The sequence below is a fragment of the Sturnira hondurensis genome, unplaced genomic scaffold, assembly GCF_014824575.4.
Source record: "Sturnira hondurensis isolate 20B ecotype Veracruz unplaced genomic scaffold, ASM1482457v3 Scaffold0008908, whole genome shotgun sequence".
Taxonomy (NCBI): Eukaryota; Metazoa; Chordata; class Mammalia; order Chiroptera; family Phyllostomidae; genus Sturnira; species Sturnira hondurensis.
Genome location: NW_028081539.1, coordinates 3,955,791 through 3,976,112, shown reverse-complemented (window position 1 = coordinate 3,976,112; position 20,322 = coordinate 3,955,791). Strand labels below are relative to the sequence as shown.

At 38.9% G+C, this 20,322-nt stretch overlaps 1 protein-coding gene across 15 annotated transcripts in view; it reads right to left on the bottom strand.

Moving 5' to 3' along the window:
- Positions 1-20,322, bottom strand: part of DST (dystonin) — a 442,077-nt gene that overhangs the window by 132,637 nt on the left and 289,118 nt on the right. For 9 of the 15 annotated variants that reach the window (XM_037056335.1, XM_037056336.1, XM_037056337.1 and 6 more), the window contains 4 exons: positions 10,277-10,405; positions 7,976-8,064; positions 6,531-6,663; positions 107-5,452 (listed from right to left, as the gene is read on the bottom strand). In XM_037056335.1, coding sequence (XP_036912230.1) covers positions 107-5,452; positions 6,531-6,663; positions 7,976-8,064; positions 10,277-10,405 — 5,697 coding nt within the window. Of the gene's footprint in view, positions 1-106; positions 5,453-6,530; positions 6,664-7,975; positions 8,065-10,276; positions 10,406-10,662; positions 13,340-14,144; positions 16,842-20,322 lie in introns of those variants that run through there. The other 6 variants (XM_037056344.1, XM_037056346.1, XM_037056345.1 and 3 more) reach the window with 2 other exon arrangements.

Genomic DNA, 20,322 nt, shown 5'->3' with positions numbered 1-20,322 from the left:
TTAACTCAACAGCCTCTATGTAGGTTTCCAGAGCAAATAAAATATATGGGATGGTTCCCAAATGTTTCATGCAGCTGCTCCCACATGAAATACAAAGTCGACTTACTTGTTTCATTGAGCTCTCCCCAGAAGCCATTTCTTCTGACCCTGAAATACATTCCAAATGGTCCGGGAAATCATCACATTCCTCCTCCAGCTTCTCATCTCTCGGTAAGGCTGAGGCTTGTACAGTGGAGTTTTCTGGTCCACCTTCTTCTATATTTTGTGAATGAAGAGAACCATGGTGTCCTTCTTTGCTTTTCAGATCAGTAGGAGGTGACCTTTGATTCACGTCTCCAAACTGTTCCGCTTCGTTTGAACAGCCATCAGCAAGCGGGTTATAGAAAATGTCTTCAAGTTGCTGTGGAACTACTTTGGATGCAATACCTATTTTCTCTAGATCATACCCCATCTGAGTTAATTCTTTTGTCAATTCAAATGCTCCTGTAATATTTTGGGTATACCGATTTTGCTTAAGTACGTCAAGGAGAAGCTCAGACTTAAGATTTGCGATAGAGAATGGATCATCTCTACTCCCTGGTGTTAGTTCTGGTGGGTTGTTTGGGGAAATTCCAGGAGAGTCACTGATCGTCGAGTCATCTCGGGGCACGCAAGATGCTTCCTTTACCACTTGGGATGTGCTCATCCTTTTAGGTAAGCTTTGAATCAAAGTTTTAGTGTCTGCACAGGCTGCAGGTTCTCCGGCCTCTTGAGAATGCATATGACCTTCCTTCAATCTACTCTTTAAGATGTCCTTTACATCCTCAACAAATACCTGCGATAGCTCAGGAATCTGAACCTCCTTTTCTTGGAATCCTGGAGACAAGGCTTGTTCTTTCTGTGGCTGTTGCCCAATTACTTTTTTCTCACCGTTCATTTCTAAGAATGAGTAGTTGGTGCTTAAAGTGTTACTGGAGTTATCACTTTGTATTCCTTTTGGGCTAAGGCCCGATGGCACGGAATCGGTATTCTCCCCAAGGCCTTCCACATTTCTCAGAGGTGAGGCTGAAAGTGTGCTTTCAGTTCTCACTGATGTGAACTGAGGAATTTCTGTTCCTCCTGAGACATCTCCTCTAGTGCAAAGGTCATTCTGTTGAACTGTCTCATTTGCAGGTGAGTCTTCTTGAGTGAAGGCTGCCTTCTGTTTGGCATTATCAATTCCTAATTCTAAGTGGTCTTTCGTGGGAGGGGAAGCTATTAGATTGCAGCTTGGGATTTCTGCATTTGGCTGCAGTCCATCTTTCGCTTTCACATTTTTTGCACAATGTTTTAAATAAGTAAACAGATCAAGCTCTTTCTCATCAGGTCTGTCCGTGAGTGAATCTGTTGTCTCAGTACTTGTATTCCCTTCAGACAATAGGTCTGAAGTAGCATCACTGATCATTTTGGAGACTGATGAGCCAAATATTTCTTCAAGATTCTCAAACTGAACAGGACTTTGACTACCAATTGTTTTTAGAGTCTTTGCTTCGTCTTTAACAGCTGCAGTTGCTTTTTTAAGGCTTCCTTTGTGATTATGTTCTTCATTGTTTGTGGCTTGTGGAAATCGAAACTGACTACTAACTAAATCCAGATTCTCCCTCATCCTTTCACTAGGCAAAAGTTGGAGATGTTCATTATCTTCTACTGGACCTTCTACAGGATCTTCTCCTGAGCACATTTTATGAACTGATGTTTTATCTTCTGTTAGTATATTGTTTTTGTCATCTCTCTTTTTAATTACATCTCTTCCATTTCCTTGCTGATCTTTATCAGTTACCGAGTCCACAGACAAATGGCCTCCCTCAGCAGGTTTTCCTGTTAAATCAGGCTCAGACCAAATGGTTTCAACAGAAGTTGAACTGATATGAGTATTAGGTAAAACATCCACAGGGGCAAAGGTGTCTTCTGATTCAGTGTCTTTACTGATAGGCAGAGATACATCCTTAAGGGCCGTCTCAGGATTCAACAGATTTTCTTTGCTTTTTCCAACAACCTCAGTTGTGTATTCTGGAAGATTGTCTCTTTCAGTAACTAAGCTACTTTTAGTGTTTGATCCTAGCTGTAAAATATTTACAATTTGTTGTTTTTCTAAAGAATTATAATTGTGCTTTTGGTGCAGGAGAATCATTGTATTAGTACTTTGATTTTCAAGGCTATTTTCCTTTTCATTCGTGGTGGTAGCACACAACTGCATCTCTGTATCTTCAGCCTCATCTTGGCACATGGGCTTTTCCTTCTCATCTCCCCCTTCTCCCCCTCCTTCTTCTTCTTCCTCTTCATCATCATCATCATCATCAACATCATCCTGATCATTACTGTCACATATGTAATCCCCATAACTGTCTTCATTTTGCATAGAATCTAAATGATCGGTATCAGAATTAAATTCTTCTCCAGTTACATATTCTTCTCCTCTCCCTCTCCAACAGCCAGTGTCATCGAATTTTAAAGAGGCACTGAAGCTCTCTTTCCCTCCTAGAGTTTCAGAATCAGTCAATAAGTCAGACTCATCACTTTCTGCGTTATCTGCACTTTCCCCACCTGACACAGTTTCCAGCGACTGTTCATTGACCTTGTACGAGTCAAGTGAATTTAAATGTATTCTTTCACCAGCATCTAATTCAGCTTTCTCACTACCTATGAGACAATCCTGAAAAGACTGTGACTTCCTCCTCACTCTTAAGCTCTCCACTAGCCCCGCCTGAGTCACCATGGAATTTTCATTCTCTTTTGGAACATCACAGAAAATACTGCCAGGAGAAGCAGCCCCATCGTTTTCCTCTTGCAGTGTGTCACAGTCCTCAGGTTGCAGACCATCACAATCACCACTTTCAAGGAGCAGAGAATCATGGTCATCATCTTCAAACAAGGGAGTGTCATAAAAATCATCATCACTCTCACTGTCTGTTTCCGTGTCCCTCTGCTGGTCATCCAGGAGTGACGTTTCATAGTCACCAGCACTGACAGCCTCTTCACACAGTGGTGTGCCCCAAACATAGGAGGTGTCAGTACCATCTATACCACCCCTCGGTGTCATGGCCCAGGAGTGCTCTTCCACTTTGGACTCGTTCTGCGTGTGTTTAGGTTTCTGTTGAGAAGCAGCATGTATTTTTTCACCTTCTCCACAAGTATCTGAAATATATTTACCATTGTGATATTGTACCTGAGGATCACTATAACTAATATTTAAAGGTTTCTGTCCACAGTGCTCTCCCTTCAAACTGATGTTAATAGCTGCAATTCCTAGAAACTGGCCTTGAAGATTTTCTCCCACTCTTGGTCCCAATAACATGGTCTGCTCATTGGATGGCAATGTGGAGTCTTCACATTTATTTCCATTGCTCTCTGTGGTGTGTAAATTATTAAAACTTCCCTGATCATTTCTCAATTTATCGTGACTTAACAAGGCACTCAGTCTCGGGGAATAGTCAAAGATAGCTGAGTCCTTGTTTATATTATCTTCAATCTCTCTTTCTTTCAAGTCACACATTCTACTAGTTTTTGACTTTTCAACAGAAGTTGTTATCAAATCACTTGCAAGGTTTTCAATGTTTTTAGGATGACTACATTCATCTACATGTTCATTTGTTTCGACTTGACCTTGGTTTTCACAGTTTTTAGGTATGTTTCCAGAGCCTCGTCTAAGTCTGCTAACTTTGACAAGTTCAGACTGTGTAAAATATGATCCAGAATTGGGAAGATTCACACTGGATGGATTCTCAACTGTATGTTCTGTTACTATTGCCTTTGCCAGGTTTTCTGACTGATCAAATTCACTGAGGACATCATTTCCCATGTCATTAAACCCTTCATCTAGGGCATGCTTTCTATTTTCAGGCATTTCTTTATGTTTAGGTTCTCTGCAATAACATTGATCAAAGCTATTTGGTGAAGTTATACTCTTATCCTTCTCTTTACTTGGGGCATTATTTAGAAATACATCAGGGAGCCTTAGGACATCAGTGCATTCTTTCTTGGACGTGTCTTCATCAAAGTCTGCACTGCAGCCTTCCAGGAGCATAGCAACAGCCTCATTCAAGTCCCCATCATACAGCAAAAGCCTCTGCCCTGTGTTCACATCCATATAGCTATTTATCATCAAATAAGACAGGAATAATTTTTTAGTCTGTTCTGAGCTCTGCACTGCCACTGGCTCTTCTCCATCAAAAGTATCCTCTTCTTGTCTGTAATCGTGGGCTGTAGATGGCTGGAATTTACAAAAAGAGAGCCATCTCTTGGCATTCTTACAAGCTTCTACATCTCCCAAATCTGGCATTTTATCAGGCAGTATTATACTTTTTAAAATCGATGTTGTGTTATTATCTATAATTCCCAGCTGCTGAGCAACATCTAAATCAATGACTTGAGAAGTTTCTGGAATATACAGAGCAGCTATTTTCTGCCTACCATTCAGGATTTTGTATGCCAGTTCATTTGTAATCAATTTCTGCTGCAGGGAAGAAGATGCGGGAAATATTTCACCAGAGTGAGGCCAAATGAGCCCAACATACCCTCGCTGAGCCTCTAGCACCAACAGAGCACTGCTCGAGGTTATTAAATCACACTGGACTGCTTCGTCGACAGTCAAACGTTTAGCAGGGTTAGAACGGATGATGCCACCTGTCTGAACCTGATAGGTTAGAATACTGTTGGCGGTATCCCTGTCAATCACCCCTTCTGCCACAGCTTCTTCAATAGTCATTCTTTGACCAGAGCTGCAGTTGACCAGACCTCCAGAAAGAAGCTGTGCGCCTAATAACCTAAACATGGTTTCACGGTCTATGAGACCTTCATGAGCTGCTCTTAAAATGCTAATGTTTCTCCCACACTTTAATGTTATTCTGCCTCCTTCTTGTGGCCTTACAGGCAGAAGCCGCATCCCAGTGCTTTCCTGCAAAATACTTCTTTCCATAATATCTATTAAAGATACCCTCTCACAGGTACATGGATCAATAAGATCTTTGCATGTATTTTGCCTTTCCAAGACTTTAGAAAATAATGCTGAGGAAACCAAGTTCTGTTGGAAAGCCTTCTGCAGGGTCAGCTGTTCTCCTGTGGCTGGAATGACCAGCAAGCCTGTGGAAAGCAGTATCTCCAGGACTCTCACGGCCATGGACTCTGATATCACGCCTTGAGCTAGAGCATCCAGCACTGGAACTGTGGTGGAAGACACAGCAGAAATAATCTCTTTGGCTTGATTGAGTTCTTGGAGTTGGCATTCAACTTGTTCATCAATGAGGCCATGACTCTCAGCACCTTTGAGGTCAAAGCATTTTCTTAATTCTGGTGAAATTAGACCAGAAATCATTAGCTGTGTCTCAAGCAACCTTATTCCTGTGTCATAGTCAATAAGGCCTCTTAAAACTGCCTGAAAGACTGAAAGGACTTCTCCAGTTGTCTGATCAACGGTGCCTGCAATCACTTTATCCAGCTGAAAGGAAAATACAAAATTCTCAGGTCAGTTTGGGATTCAAGGGTGGGCAGAGTTTCATGAAACTTAGTGTGCATTTTTTAAAAAATAAGTAACGCACTTCAACATAAAAATCCTCTACTTACCAAGGCGTGGCAATGCTGTGAATGTTAGGCAGCTCAAATGCACAAGTGATCTATGTCAGTGATCTATTCAACAGCACAGGATATGATAAAAGCTTTGAAAACAACATGCATCTGTGAATTGAAAACTTAATACTGTGTACATTAACAAGGTTAGTGAAGACACAACAGAGTCAATGATGACAGTGAGAGAACAGAACACATACCCAGAAGGCAAACCATGCTTTCTGCAATTGGGTGAGATTAGTCTCCTAACACGAAAGAGAGTGTGTCAACCCCATGCTACAGATGTTTACAGCATACAGACTTCTTCCCAGCTGAAACATAATGAACTAGAAAAATTGTCACAAAACCCCAAATGAGACAAATCGTGTGTAAAGTACTCCAGGGAGTAAGGGAATCAAATACAGAGATGAGTTTTTGAATATTGAATATTGTGAATATATATCATCAAGTTTTAAAAACTTAAGAAGAGGCCAAATTTTCAGTGATTTCTGTTACATTTTAAGAAGATGCTAGGGCATCCTCATTATAACATATAGCCCTGTGTAACTCAAATAAATCCCATGATATTTCTGGGGGGCAAAAAACCCATAACACTCCAATGTCACTGGTAGAGGTGACTCCCAGGCTATTTGACAAGTATAACATCGCATTTATATAGTAAAATACCTAATTAGCAGTAGGAGAATGGCTTTTAAAGAGAAGAGTTAGGAAAATGAATGATTCTTTTCTTTTATCATGCAAGGCAGAGATTAAGATGTCACGGAAACTGATGACAGCAAGTGTAATACTGCATTGAATAAATACCACCGAAATCCCCAAATACTTAGGTAAACTCCATGTTTTTTCCATGTACACAATTCAGGGTCATTTCTTTACCACCGACATACACTTCTATAATCATGCAACAAAACTAAGAATCTTGAAATAGCTTCATGTTTTAATAACATTACCTTCTCCTCTACCTTTACATCTTCCACAGTTTCTGATTCTTGAAGTTGTTTCAGAGATTCACTAAATAAATTATAACTTTCTTGAAGAGCTTTTACTTGTTTTTCCAGTTCATTTCTTTCTTCATCTGTCATTCTAAAATAATCAGAAAGTATCAAATAAGGAGCACAAGTCTTCAGGTGATAAAGGTGATGTATTAGGCTCAATGATTTTATAAAATACTTTTCTAAACAGGTACACAATCACACAATAAAATATAACCTTTTAATATAACCTCAGATAACTCAGGTCTTCAAATGGCTGTATATGAAAATTAAGGATGGCCCTAAACACATCTAGGAATCCTTCTCTTGTCTAAAAATGGGACTGAAGGAAAGGGTGTAAACTACTGTGTCAGCACCCCTCTATCATACACAAGATTCTGAAATACCAATAGCTGTCGTGTGATAGAGGGGAAGTTGGCATTGTTAGTCCCAACATGGAAAAGGGACAATTAAGGTACCATTATTACCCAAGGTGAAACTTGTTTAAGATGAAGCATAAAGAAGGAATTAACCGATTCTCTAAGGTACAATAAAAAATCATTCTGGAATAATCCTAAAGTGGACAGTCAAAATGGGTTTAAGAAAAGGGTAGACTCCTTCCCTGCCTGAGGTATTAGGTGAAATATATATGTGCCTTGTTGCAAAAAGTAAGACCAACATATGAGAAGCCAGGTTTCCCATTAGGAACTCCAAAAACATACTCAGACATTTTTTCCTGCGCCCCTCATTCTAACCTTCTCTCCCAGAGTGAGTGATGGGGCCACAGGGAAACACCCTGGCCTATATCCCTGGGGGAGGCCGGCCTGTGCCATCTCCCTGCTTCTGCACGGGACAGCCTACCATTTTGCCTTTTTTCTCCACCCTATTTTCTTCAACTAGCTCCTTATTTTTTTCCCTTTTCCTCTCTCATCTCCTTTTCTTCTGCCTTAATCCAAACATCCACAGGATGAAATGAGAGTACTGGAGTATAAGCCACAAGACCTGAATGACTTAACTTTACAAGAGTCATTTCAGGTCTCAGGAAATCTTTACACATATTTAATAAAACGAAGGTGATATTTTCCAAAAAACAAATCTCACAGTGCTACTTATATTAAGACTTGGCTTGGAATCTTCACAACTCACTAGCTATTAATCCTTCACCTCTTGAGCCTGTTTTCTTATCAGTAATATATGGGGAAAATAAGTACTTTTCAGGCTTTAGGTAGGTAAACACGGACCAAAGTAACTAAAAATGACAATTACTCAAATTACTCAATTTATAATCTTACATTATTACTAAGTAAATTTGTGATTAAATTTCATTTAAAAAATCTCAAATAAAATTCACCATCTTCTATTTTCCTGAGCATTTTAAGACCACTTTCCTACACTGAATAAAAGGTTAATGAAAACCAACATACTTGTCTCCATGTTTAGCCAAAAACAGCTGCATAGTCTGAAGTGCCTCAGATAACTGTTCCTTCTTGGTTAATATTTCTTCACTGGAAATCTGCAAAGTACGAAAAACACACTCAAACTCTGCCCTCATAGAAACTAACCAACAGTAATTTTAAAAAACAAATCAAGTTTTCAAGACCCGAATGATGTCTATTTTCTGGGTGACCCAAGTCAATAATCCATCACTTATCATCAATCTAGGGGCCTGGATAAAAGGAGTACTTTATGTTTAGAATGAATAATTAAGGAAAGCCTTACTATTTCATGAGGAAACAGTAAAGCAGTACTATATGGTTCTTGCTTTTGTCCCAGCTCAACCATGAATCCAGGTTGCCTTAACAGCCCAGGTGGCCATGGATCCACCACTGGCCCAATGTCATCCTTGTATCCCCAAATTACATGATTGAATAACACTACTCCCAACGAGTATCGTACTTCGCTCAAGTTCCTGAATACAATGCTACTTTTGAAAAGAATTATGGTGTCAGTTTAATCTATATGTCTGCAGATCAAGATTAAATCATTTTTATTGCTAAGACTCAGTTGCAAATGTTGCTCATGATGGTCAGAGGAATAAAATTGATCCATTTGAGGATAGTAAGTAACACTTTCTTCTAATTCCTGGGTATATCCCTTCCGAATATCTAATTTCAGAAATTGCCATTTTTTTAAAGGAACAGAAATGAGAGTTAATGATGGGCCAATGAAAATGTATCTTTTCTTTTGATGTATTCTATTAAGAGTCAATTAAGGTCTATTTTTAATGGTTACAGGTAATAATGAGGCCATAATGAAATTTTGAAAGACAGTTATTCTTCGCATCAAATTGCCTTAAATTCCTTTATCAATGTTATTAGAGATTTATAATTTAGGCCACAATCTTCACTAAAAAAGTATCTACTTTATGTCCAGTAGGTCTAAAACTGATGTGGTAAAATTTTGAAGAATTTAAAGCCACAGACTGAGAAAATACCAATGGTTTATAATCCACATTTCTCAAATAAAACTTGTTCTCCCAAGATATCCTTGCTAAGTTGTTGTCCCTAGTTTAGTTCTCTTCCTATCTGACGGGGCGGGGGATGGGGAAGAAAGAATATATTTTAAACTAAATATATGCGTAACATTACTTTGACAGTTTGATGCCAAAAGTAATTGCTTTCAAGCTTCTTACTTCTATACTTTATGAAACATAGTATGCAAGACTCCGGGCTAATATAGCTTTATTTCAATGGAATAATTCAAGTATATGGCCAGGTCTGTAAACTCCGGGGGGTGGGGTCACTAAAGAATTACATCTGGCTCATATCACAGGGAAGATTAGACAAGACACTGAAGTTTCCCCCATATATAATGATGTCAGCAATGTTCATTGATGACAAGTGAGTATTGATGCAGCGCTAGAAAGGGAAGCTAAGGATAGCTAACAATAGCCCCTAAAATTGCCAAAGGTCAGGCAGGGGCTGAGGGGCAGTGTAGGAAAAGTTTTCAAGAAAAAGGCTGTGTAACTTAGTGGAGATTTTTGAGACCACAGCTGCAATCCCAGTGCTATCACTAGCAGCCGCAGCAATACTGGAATTTAGACCAATGGCCTTGGAGGTTCAAGTGGAGGCAGTCCAACGGACAGCGTGGAACACGAACATCTCAGGAGCTGGAGCCATCCAGCTAATGCCAGGCAGTCGGGGTGCAGGAAATAACCCACAGAGCTCAAGAATCCACCTAAATAAGGGAAAGAATCTACAATTTCCAGTCACTGACTGGAGAACACTTCTTCATAAAACAGAAGAGGTCCAAAAAAAGCACAACTAAATTCAGTCTGCAAAAACGTTTATCCGAGTTTGCATTTTTGTAATTGTTGTAAGCTTGGTTTACATTTGTGAAGAAAGGGACGGCATACATGTGTGATATGGAGTGCATGGGTTTTCTCTGGGCACAAAGCAGGATGCCTCTGCTCTTCACAATGTTCATCACAAAGATTGAGAAGCAGAGCTAACTATTGCTCTGCTGGTAAAGCAGCACAGCATATTAGTCACAAATAATAAGACTAATACACACTTCGGGCTTTGAAATCAGAAAATACCTTCTTCTGCCTGCCAAATATTGTGATTCACTGGGCAAGTGACTCAACCTCTCTGATCCTCATTACAACTGCCTATAAAAATGGAGGGGGGATTAAGGTAAAGAATGAAATATTTTTTGGGTGGACTGTACCTATCATCTTATAAATTCTACCTACTATTATTATTAACCAGGCCCTCAGTGAATACCTTTTGCTTAGAGAAGGGAGATTTTCCAGACTTCTCTCCATCTCTCAGTGTCTTGCTGATATTTGATACCCATTTCTGTAATTCTTTGGCTTTTTCAACATATTCTTTCTTTTCTTCTTCCAGTGACTTCTGACAGATGTGAGTAGTAAAAAAAGATACATTCCAGTAAATGACTGAGCCTGAATCTCCACAGAATAACAAGAGTGTAAAAAGGTTTTTCTCACACACAGGTTACTGAGATATTTTATTCATTCACTTAACCATGTTTACCACGTCCCTTTGTGGGTGTACTCCCAAAATGTTTATGGTAGCAAAGGAACCTGTAACAAACATTTTTTTAACCTCCCAGCTGGTCTATCAGTATGACAAATTTAAAAACACACACACACACAAAACCTTGATTTTATTAATGAAGCACTAGAAAATATCTGTATTGCTGCCTTTGCATTAGCATCACAAACACAATAGTCTTGAAAGAAAAGCACCGTATAAGACCGCGGGAAGCTGAAAGAATGGAGAATGCGTGCACACTTTTGAAAAATACATAGAATGAAGAAAAATCTTTACCCCTCCTTCCAATGCACAATCCATTCTTCACAAAGTCTAATTAGAAATGGAAGACTGCAGAAAACATTTAATATGTAAAGAATGGGACTACATACAGAAAACTAAAAACTTTTTCATTTTTTAAGGCAGTCTAAAACACTAACCTCGGGGTTACTGGAAAAGAATGTACATCTCTCTGTGATTCCATGGTGCTCTTTGAAGTGCTCTTTCAGTGAGTGCAAGGGACCATTTAATAAAAAAGGGGAACCCTAGGATCTATTCAGTGATGGAGAGTTCTGAAGAAAATATGCTCTCTCTGAACTTACTGAAGTTCATCAAGTTTATGCTGTATTCTCAGTAAAATACCTTTATTTTGGTGTGAGCAAGACTGAAAGAACTAATTTCAAAGCTAAATGAAACCATTTTTAAGAGTAGTAAATCTTTTGTGTGTTTTTTTTCAATTTAAAAATCATTCTCTCTTCTCAACAGTCAGCTATTTCCAGCCCTCCAGAAGTAAACACTGCTTTGAGTATGTGCCACAATTACTAGACTGTCCATGTAGCTGACACCACCCTGCCCTGGACGGATCACATGACCTGGACAGCATCTCTCCTGTGCAAAGTTACTCAACATGTCCTATGATGAAGAATAATAGAGGCTAGAAATTCCTGTCGTCAAGGGTTCAGACACTTCTAAGAGTTTAAGTCCTGTGTGGAAATCAAAATCTGCATTTTCTAAGGCTTCTTTATAGGTCAGCTTTCTTTTTGTTTGGGGACATATTATATTTCTGACATACGATTTTTGATCTTTGAGGTTAGTCGCAAGGAAGACATCTATAATACCAACCTGGAGAGCCTCTTCTATTGACAACCGGGAGTGAACCTGTGGCTCTATCAACCCCCCGGTCAAGTACTGAAACTCCAGACATCTGATTCCCATCTCCTTACTTATGATATTTGCATTCACAGCTTCCACCACTGACATCGCTTTGTTCTTGACAGGATGGTTAATCCCTGTCATTACTAATTCACACTGTCGCAGCTGCTGGGCAAACCCTTCATCAACCAGGCCTCTGTGCAGAGCTTCAGCCACCCGGTACCTTTTGCCAGTAATAGGATCAATTACGCCCCCTGTGCTGACTTGGGCTTCAAGGCATCTGAGGGCAGTAATCCGATCAATCAAATTTCTACGGGAGGCCTTTAGGACAGAGATCCTTTCTCCACTAGAAGTCAGCCAATACCCCGCAATAGGACTATGCAAATCCTTCTTGGGAACTAACTTGCTCAGCAAAGCATCGGCAACTTCTGTGAGCGTGATGGTGCCTTCCTGATACTTTTTCAGCAAGGCTTGGTCAACTGTTCCCTGCTCCACAGCCTCATCAATGTTGAACTGCAATCCTGTTTTAGTGTCAGTCAGCATGTGCGAAGGATGCCCATAGGATTCAAAGAACGTGGCTTCCCTCCATTGGTACTGCTGCCCTGAGAGCTCCAGATAAGTACTTTTCTCAATGAGGTTTCTCTGGAAAGCCTCATAGGCAGTCAGTTCTGCTCCTGTCTGAGTATCTACCACAGAAATCCTGTGAGTTTTGGATACATTGAGATTGGAAATGTTCCTCTCCCCGAATGGAAACAGAAAGCACTGGCAACTGACATCGAACACGCACATTCGCAGTAATTCTGAATAATACAGAGCCTGCTTGTTGTTGGGGTTAGGGAAAACTCTCGTGTTGCTCGACGGCTCGTGCAAAAACTGCAGGATGGCATTATTTAGCAAGCCTTGCCGCAGAGCGATTTCTGGTGGAACGCGAACGCCTCTCACAGGGTCAATGATGCCCCCGCTGGCAAGCTGGGCCTCCAAGATATGTTTACCTTTTTGTCTGTCAAGCACTCTATTTTCCATGGCTTGAAACACTGACAATGTCTTAGAATTATAGGAATATCCCAAGGCTGCCTTCTCTGCCTCAAGGAGCCTAGTTTTGAACTCGGGGTCAACCACTCCTTTAAGGATTGCATCTTCGACAGAGTACGTCTGACCTGAAAGGGGATCGATCAAAAACCCCGTGGCAGCCTGAGCTTCTAAAAATGCTAAAGCCATCATTTTGTCTATTAGGATTTTCTTGGCTGCCGAGGCAAATGAAATCTTTTCCTTTGTGGATTCTAGGTAAAGCCCTGCGATTGAGGTGGCTTTTGTCAAAAACTTGCTAAGAGTTTTCTGAACTTCTTCAACAGTCTTAAGGCCAAGTCGCAGCTGCTCAATTGTTTTCATGTCCAGAAGCTTAGCTTCAACCAGCTGCCTGGCAGTCACAGTGTGCCGGAGCCCTTGGAATGTAAACTCATCATCCCTAACCGAGCATGCATGGTCATCATCAAAGTTCTGGGAAGCCTCCGGTTCTAAGCCTGTCTTAAGAAAATCTCTCTTGAGTCCAAACATCCACTCTTCAGCACTGGAAAATGGGTTCTTGTCTTGTTTTAGTGTTGTGACTTCTGTATGCATATCATACTGCTTGTTCTTAGCTATCTGTAACAGGAATTTATAAGGCATTATAAGTCATCTAAAGAATATTACATCACTTTGCCCATTCTTAATCCAAATATAATTCCTAGAATAACAAAGATGAGATAAGTAAAGACATGAAAAATTTCAAACCAAAAAGAGTTCAGGAACAAGTGATACATTTTGAGAGTCGGAAGCTTACTTCAGATGACAATTAAGGCATTGAAATAGTAGGAAAGTGAAGGGAGTAAGAAAAAACAAACTCACAGACAAAACAGTATGGTGACTATGAGAGGGAAAGGGAACCGGAGGACATAGACGAGGGTCAAGGGGGAATAAATGGTGACAGATGGAAACCTGACTTGGGGAGGTGAACACACAATACAACATACAGATGCTGTGTTACAGAGCTGAACACCTGGAACCTATCATTTGATTAACCCGTTACCCCAATAAAATCAGTTTAAGAAAGACTGAGACAAAATGTATCCAGAGAACATGTCGGAAATTAAAGTTAACTGCTTGGTTTTCTAGGTTTTTCTAGTTTTTCAGTTTTTCAATGGGCATATTTTTCAGAACATAATCCCATGGATATAACAGTATAACCATTTTATCTGTGTTTAATCTCACTTAACAATTAAAGATGGATAATTTATACTAAAGATTCAAGTAAATCACTAGAAAATGACGGTATTATTTTTCTGTCATAATGACAAAGAGCCAATCACAGTTAACATCACTTTTTTAAAAAATTGGTCCCCCAGAGAAAGGAAACAGGAGAGGAAACTTAACATAGGTAGCCAATAGGGTCTTACAATCCAGATTATACCTCTAATGGTGCCAAAAGCTTCACCAGGTCCACGTCACATTTGTCATCTTTGTATCTAACAGGTTGTCTGGAATTGTACAGAGGCTGGTCTCTTATCTTCTCTATTTCTGAGAGTCTTGAACTAGGGTTTTTCTCATCAAAAGTTATTTGCAATTCGGTGCTTGTTTGAGAAAAATACTCAGAGTAACACTGCTGGCTTTTCTCTTTCTCCAGTAGAGCGCCTGCTGGCCAGCACTGGACGTCCTTTCGTTCCACAAGCCGATGTTGCCACTTTTCTCCAGACTGCTGTGGTTCTTGAGTCCATCTCAGCAGAGGAGATACGGCCGTTGGGTGAGACTGTCCTGTGTTCCTAGAGGAGAGGTCCCCAGAGTGTTGACACTCCTTCACTGATACCTCAAAATCTGGTTTGAAGGTACAGTCTTTGGTTGGGCTCTTTTTTGGGATTTTACACTGGAGCAAAACTAACTGATGTTCATGTTCTTTTATCTGTTGATTCATTTTTTGCTTCAGGTTTTCAACTTCGCGTTTCTGGGCCACCAGCTCCTCTTCGAGTTTCCGGCATTTTTGGTAGTTATTTGCTTCCACACTCCGCCCTTGTTGGATTTGCTCACGATATTGTTGAAGCTGTCTTTCAAGTTCTCTAATAGCTGTTTCACAGAGCTTAGCATTCTCTTGGGCTCTGCAGTTTTCTCTCTGAAGAGACACAAAGTCAAGTTTGATGCGTGAAATGTCATTTTCAGTGATGACTTTGGAGCCCATTAATTTTTCCATCTTTTTCTGAAAGTCCTCTGCTGAACGTTTGAATTTATCAGATTCTTCTTGAAATAGGACCATCTTTCTGTGGGTCATCTGTTCCTCTATGGTCTTTAAGTACAGCGCATCTTGTACCTTTTTCAACTTGTCATTTAACTCTTGCACCTGAGCTTGCTGCAGCTGTACTTTCTGCTCGCCCAGTCGCTTTTCCTCTTTGGAAGCAGTCAGCTCAGCACTCAGATTTCTAACCTCTTTCTCAGTATTCCGGATGATAATGTTCTGTTGGTCACACTTTTGTTTAAACTCGCTCACTAAGTTTTGACTTTTGGCCAGGTCTTCTTCTAGGCATTTAATTCTCTTATGGAAATCCTGCTCTGTTTTCGTCTGTTTGTGCAAGTGTTCATTTGTGTTGCGTAGCTGTTCCTTAAAACCGCTCGCCTGAATTTTCAGTGTTTCACACCTTTGCTGGATCGCTTGTTTCTCTAAAACTACATTGGCTGATTCGGCCTGAATTCTCTGCATCACTAACTTGGTTTCATTATTTTGCCTACTAAGCTCATCTACTTTTTGTTTTAACATTTCTGCACACTTATTACTTTTTGCCAATTCTTCCTTAAGCTTTTGGATTTTATCGTTATTTTCTTTTTCAGCTTTAATATTCTGAAGCAACTGTGCGTGGCTTTTCTCAAACTGTTCCTTTAGATGGTCTGATTTTCTCTGGCAGAACTGTATTCTTTCATTCGAGAATTCCTTTTCATCCCGAAAAGAATTCACTTGTGAATTTAAGTGCAGGATATCCCTCTCGGTTATCGCGTGCGTCCTGGTGATCCTGTCTACTTCTTTCTGCAGTTTCCCTTTTTCCTGCTGAAGAGATTCTAATTCTAACTCATAGTTGTGCTTTATCTTCTTCAGATCACTGGCTTCTTGCATGACTTCTTCAGTCTGATCCGCAGTTTGGTTCAACTGCCGCCCCAGTTCTCTGAGCTGCTGAGAATACCCTTCCTCTACCTGATCCTTCCTTTCCAGCTCTAACTTAAGGCACTTTAGGGTATTGTTTGTTTCATCTAGTTTTTCTTTGAGCAAGCGGGCCTTTTCCTCAGATGAGGTCTTTTCAAGCTGGAGGGCACTGAGCTCGTACTTGAGTTCCCTCATGTCCTTCTCGGCCTTTCTGTTGGCAGTTACCAGCTCCTGCACCTGCTGCTTGAGCTCTTCTGCCTTCTGTTTGTCCTGCTCTCTCTCTGGGACAGCACATGTGGGCAGCGTACTCTCCCTACATGAATACTGAATCTCAGTTATCTTCCTCCTGGCTTCCGATTCAATTTTCTGCTTTTCTTTCAGCTGTTGCTCTGCAATCTGCTTTTGACATGTCAGATCTTTTTCCATCTGCTTTATCCGCTTCAAGAGTTCTTCCTCATTGTCTCTCTTTCTTCTTAATTCTTCCATTAACTTATTCTTTTGTTGCTCCAAGTCACTGAGACTCGAATCTTTCCTTTTTAGGTGATCTTCCAGGGTTCTTCTTGTAAAGGTGTTTTCCTCTAACTGGCTCCGGAATTTGCGGAGGTTTTCCTCCACGGCCACCCTCCTGGTCTCGGCCTCGGCCGTGAGCCTCCTCACGCGTTCCAGCTCACACTCTGCGGCCTCCTTCTCCCGCACAATGCTCTCCAGCTCCCTGCGGTACTGCTTCGCTTCACTCTCAGCTCGGATCTTCTGCAGAGCAATGTCCTGCACATTTCGCTGCTGCCTTCTCAGTTCGTTTTCTGCAGCCTCCTTGACTTTTGGAAGTTCTTCCTCTACCTGGGACTTTTCTTTCTTTAGTTCAGCTACCATTTTCTCCAGTTCACTTATCTTTCCTGTAAGTTTGCTATTCTCAATCATTGTCGCCTTCTGGCGCTGCAGCAGATCTGAATATGCCCCATGGTCAGAGGTCTCCTTACACCTTTTCATCTACAAGAGATGTTTAAAAGTGTCAAACCTGTTCTACTCCAATTTGTCTTGAAAAATCTGAAGCCAGGCCCAGAAGAGTACTTACAAAAACAAGAGAACTGAAATGCAGAACAAGCACTACCACCATCACCACCATCACCACCATCACCACCAACTACCACCTTCTTTGGAAAGGAAGCTTCAGACAGTCAGAAAAAGGAGAAGGCAAAAACCCTTCACAATGGGTTTTCTAAACCAAAGTATCTTTTTTTTTGATCTCTCAGAAATAATTTGGTTGTAAAAATTAGCTAGCTCAGGATTTGATAGCAAAAAGGGACCTTCCAAAACATATTGCTAATAGATGAGAAAACTGAGGTACAGGGAAGTTGAATAATTTTGAAAGCTTTCTCAACAGAGCTCTTTCTGCTCTCGCCCACAACTTAGTCCAAGCTGATGAGAACATACAACATATAGGAACTGAATGACATTAAAGAATTTAGTTCTCCACATCTAGCCCAATGGAAATTAAAATGATATTTGCATCCCTCTGTTTTATGATTAAAGAAACAAAAACAGAACTTTGGGACTGAGAGCCAATTCAGGAAATAATACTTATCATGGGGAGAAGGAAAATTATACAAAAACTTGTCATTTCTAAAGTCAAATTTCTAACTTGTTCATATTGCCATATTAAGACAACCATAATTGGAATTGCTAATGCAAAGGCAGCTACAGCCCCTGGTGGAAAGATGTGCTTCACATACTCACAGATTTTGTTGCTCTTGTTAATGACATGCCTCATACAAATCCACCTTGATATGTACCTTTAGATACTCCATAAACACAAAGATATTCATTAAATATAAATGCTTTTTAAAATCTACTTAGGGATTTAGCATTGATGGATAAAATAAAATTTAAGAAGATTTTTTTACTTTGTTCATGATAAAATCAATCCCAGCTGGGAGGAGCACACTTGGCATTGACTACAGAACTACATGGTCAGAGCTCATGTCCAATTACTATTTAGTTTCTCTTTATTAATACCATAAAGTTGCTACTTTTATATCATCAGCCCCAAACCATAACTATAAACAGTTTAAACAAGAGTTGAGAAACTATTTTAGAACATATTTTTTAATTGAGAAGCTGTGCTAAATTTTGATAATTTAATTTACATTATAGACCATATATCTTATTTTGCTTCCTCAAATTTCTTGTACCTCCATAATTTTGACAAACATTTCGGTTGTTTCCTTGCTAACCTAAATGTGGTTTAAAATAAGAATTTACTTTAAACAGATCTCACTGCCATCTGCAATACTTAGTGCTTGTGCTGTATTTTATTGTCAGGAACAACTTCTGGTGACACTTATGCATTTTCTCAGTTTAAATGTTAAAATACCAATATTTCTGATGAGTTTATTTCTAACAGGGTCTTTCTCAATTTTTTTTTATCAAACCCTCTTTAAAAGTTAGCTATGGCTAAGAAGATTTGAGCCTATTTTTTCTTAGCTATGTTTTAAGGTTTTAAAAATTTAAAATTATCTCAGGAAAAAATGTTATTGAACCCTCAGCATCTTAAAGTAATTTTATTGATTGTTAATAATCACCCACTGTCTAGATACTCTGAACTTTTTGGAAAATACTAAAAAAGTTACTAGAAATAATTTAGTCCTATTGTTGATTTGCTTTCTTATAGATTTCAATCCTATTCATATAAAAATAAATACCTCAAGTTTCCTCTAACTTTTCTCCAAGGAGATATACTGTCCTTTAATCTCAGCAATTAATATTTAATATACTTTCCTCTCAACACAGACTAAAAAAAAAATCTGTTTATCTGTCTAATATCCATTATAGGTACTCTATTTTCATTTCTAATTTGATATTATCTTCTGAAATTACTTGTATCCCTCTTCGATTTCATGTTTATTATGGAAAATTCTACGCTCAGAAGACCAAGGTTTCTCATGTGGGTCTTCTCAGACTCAGTGACAGGAACACTGCTCTTTGGAGTCTAAAAGCAGAGTGAGCTACATATCTTTTATAAAATACACCTTTTACATTCCATTAATGTAACTCTTAAGTGTGAATTTTTATTCAGGAATTTAAAAAATATATTTTACATTATAGTATTTGTATTATCTATATTGTTTTGACTTTCAATTCACTATAATTCCTTTATGCTTCAAAGGATGACAAGCATGATTTGTATGTATTCAGGCTTTGTGGAAACATTATTTGATTCCGTAATTAGTATCCTCCCTCATAAGATAAACATGAGCAAAGTGACTCGTATGTGTGCAATAAAAGTTATACATTATAAAACAAGGAAAAGGACTTTAATTATTCTATTTAACTTTAACAGCTAAAAATACAATTTAAAAGACTTGTATGCCATTTATATGGAACTGTATCTCTCAAAAAGTCAAAATATAAAAATTAGGGATTTTTTTTTCATAAACGAGAGGTGTATGCCAATTATTTGGATGGTCACAGATATTCTGGTTCTCCTTTCTAAGCACAAAGGAATCTAGTTACAAAGACTTGCAATTAGTTATGTTAGCAATTTATCTGCAGAAAATTGTTAACACTGAACAGACTAAAATAGTTTATAAAAGCAGTCTCATTGTTAGAAACTAAGAAAGTAACATCTATTTAATATTTACTACTGTTTTAGTTTGCTCATTATATGCACAGTTATACTAAGTATAATCACCTTCAGAATTTCAACAACAGTCTAATTTAGAATGACTAATGCCTGACAATTTAATACCTTCAGCATTCAGTCTACTATTTTTGTCTGTTCTGAGGTTAGGAATAGAAAGCATACCAAGATGATAAAGCAGAGTATAACCCCTTCAAAAGCATACACAGTAGCCTGCTATGACAAGACATGTTCATAAATAACTCTTTACTCTATTTGTGAACATATACTTTAAAATGCAGAATCCCTCAAAATTAGACTGGTAGTTAAACAGTCTTCTTATTACATACCATATCTTTTTGGTTAAAAATAAAAATAAAAACAAAAACAACTTCACAATTCTTAAAACGTACTATCATTTTGCACAAACACCTATACTTCTAAATGACTGGCTTTTATGTTTTAAATCCGTTTTATGTTTGAAGGTATAAATTAATTATAATACACAAAACAGATGTGTTTACACAGGATTTCTGTAGACATTATAGCAGTAGTCACTATACTTCAAAGAAGTATGCTTCTCAACTGAGAGAAAACAGAAAAATTCTGCCAGTGTCAACATTTCATAATTTAAGTAGAACCATTTAAGACATCAAATGGTTCATATTAGAGTCCTACAGTAAAAATAAAAACATTATTTTTCTATTTGAGAAAACCTTAATACAAGTCAAAAAACCCTAAGCGTCTACTTGTTTTCATTTTTAATTTTATAATTAAATACTTACTTACATATCAGCTATTAACCATGTAAATTTAACGTAAAACCTTTTCTGTTTTTCCAAACCACACTAC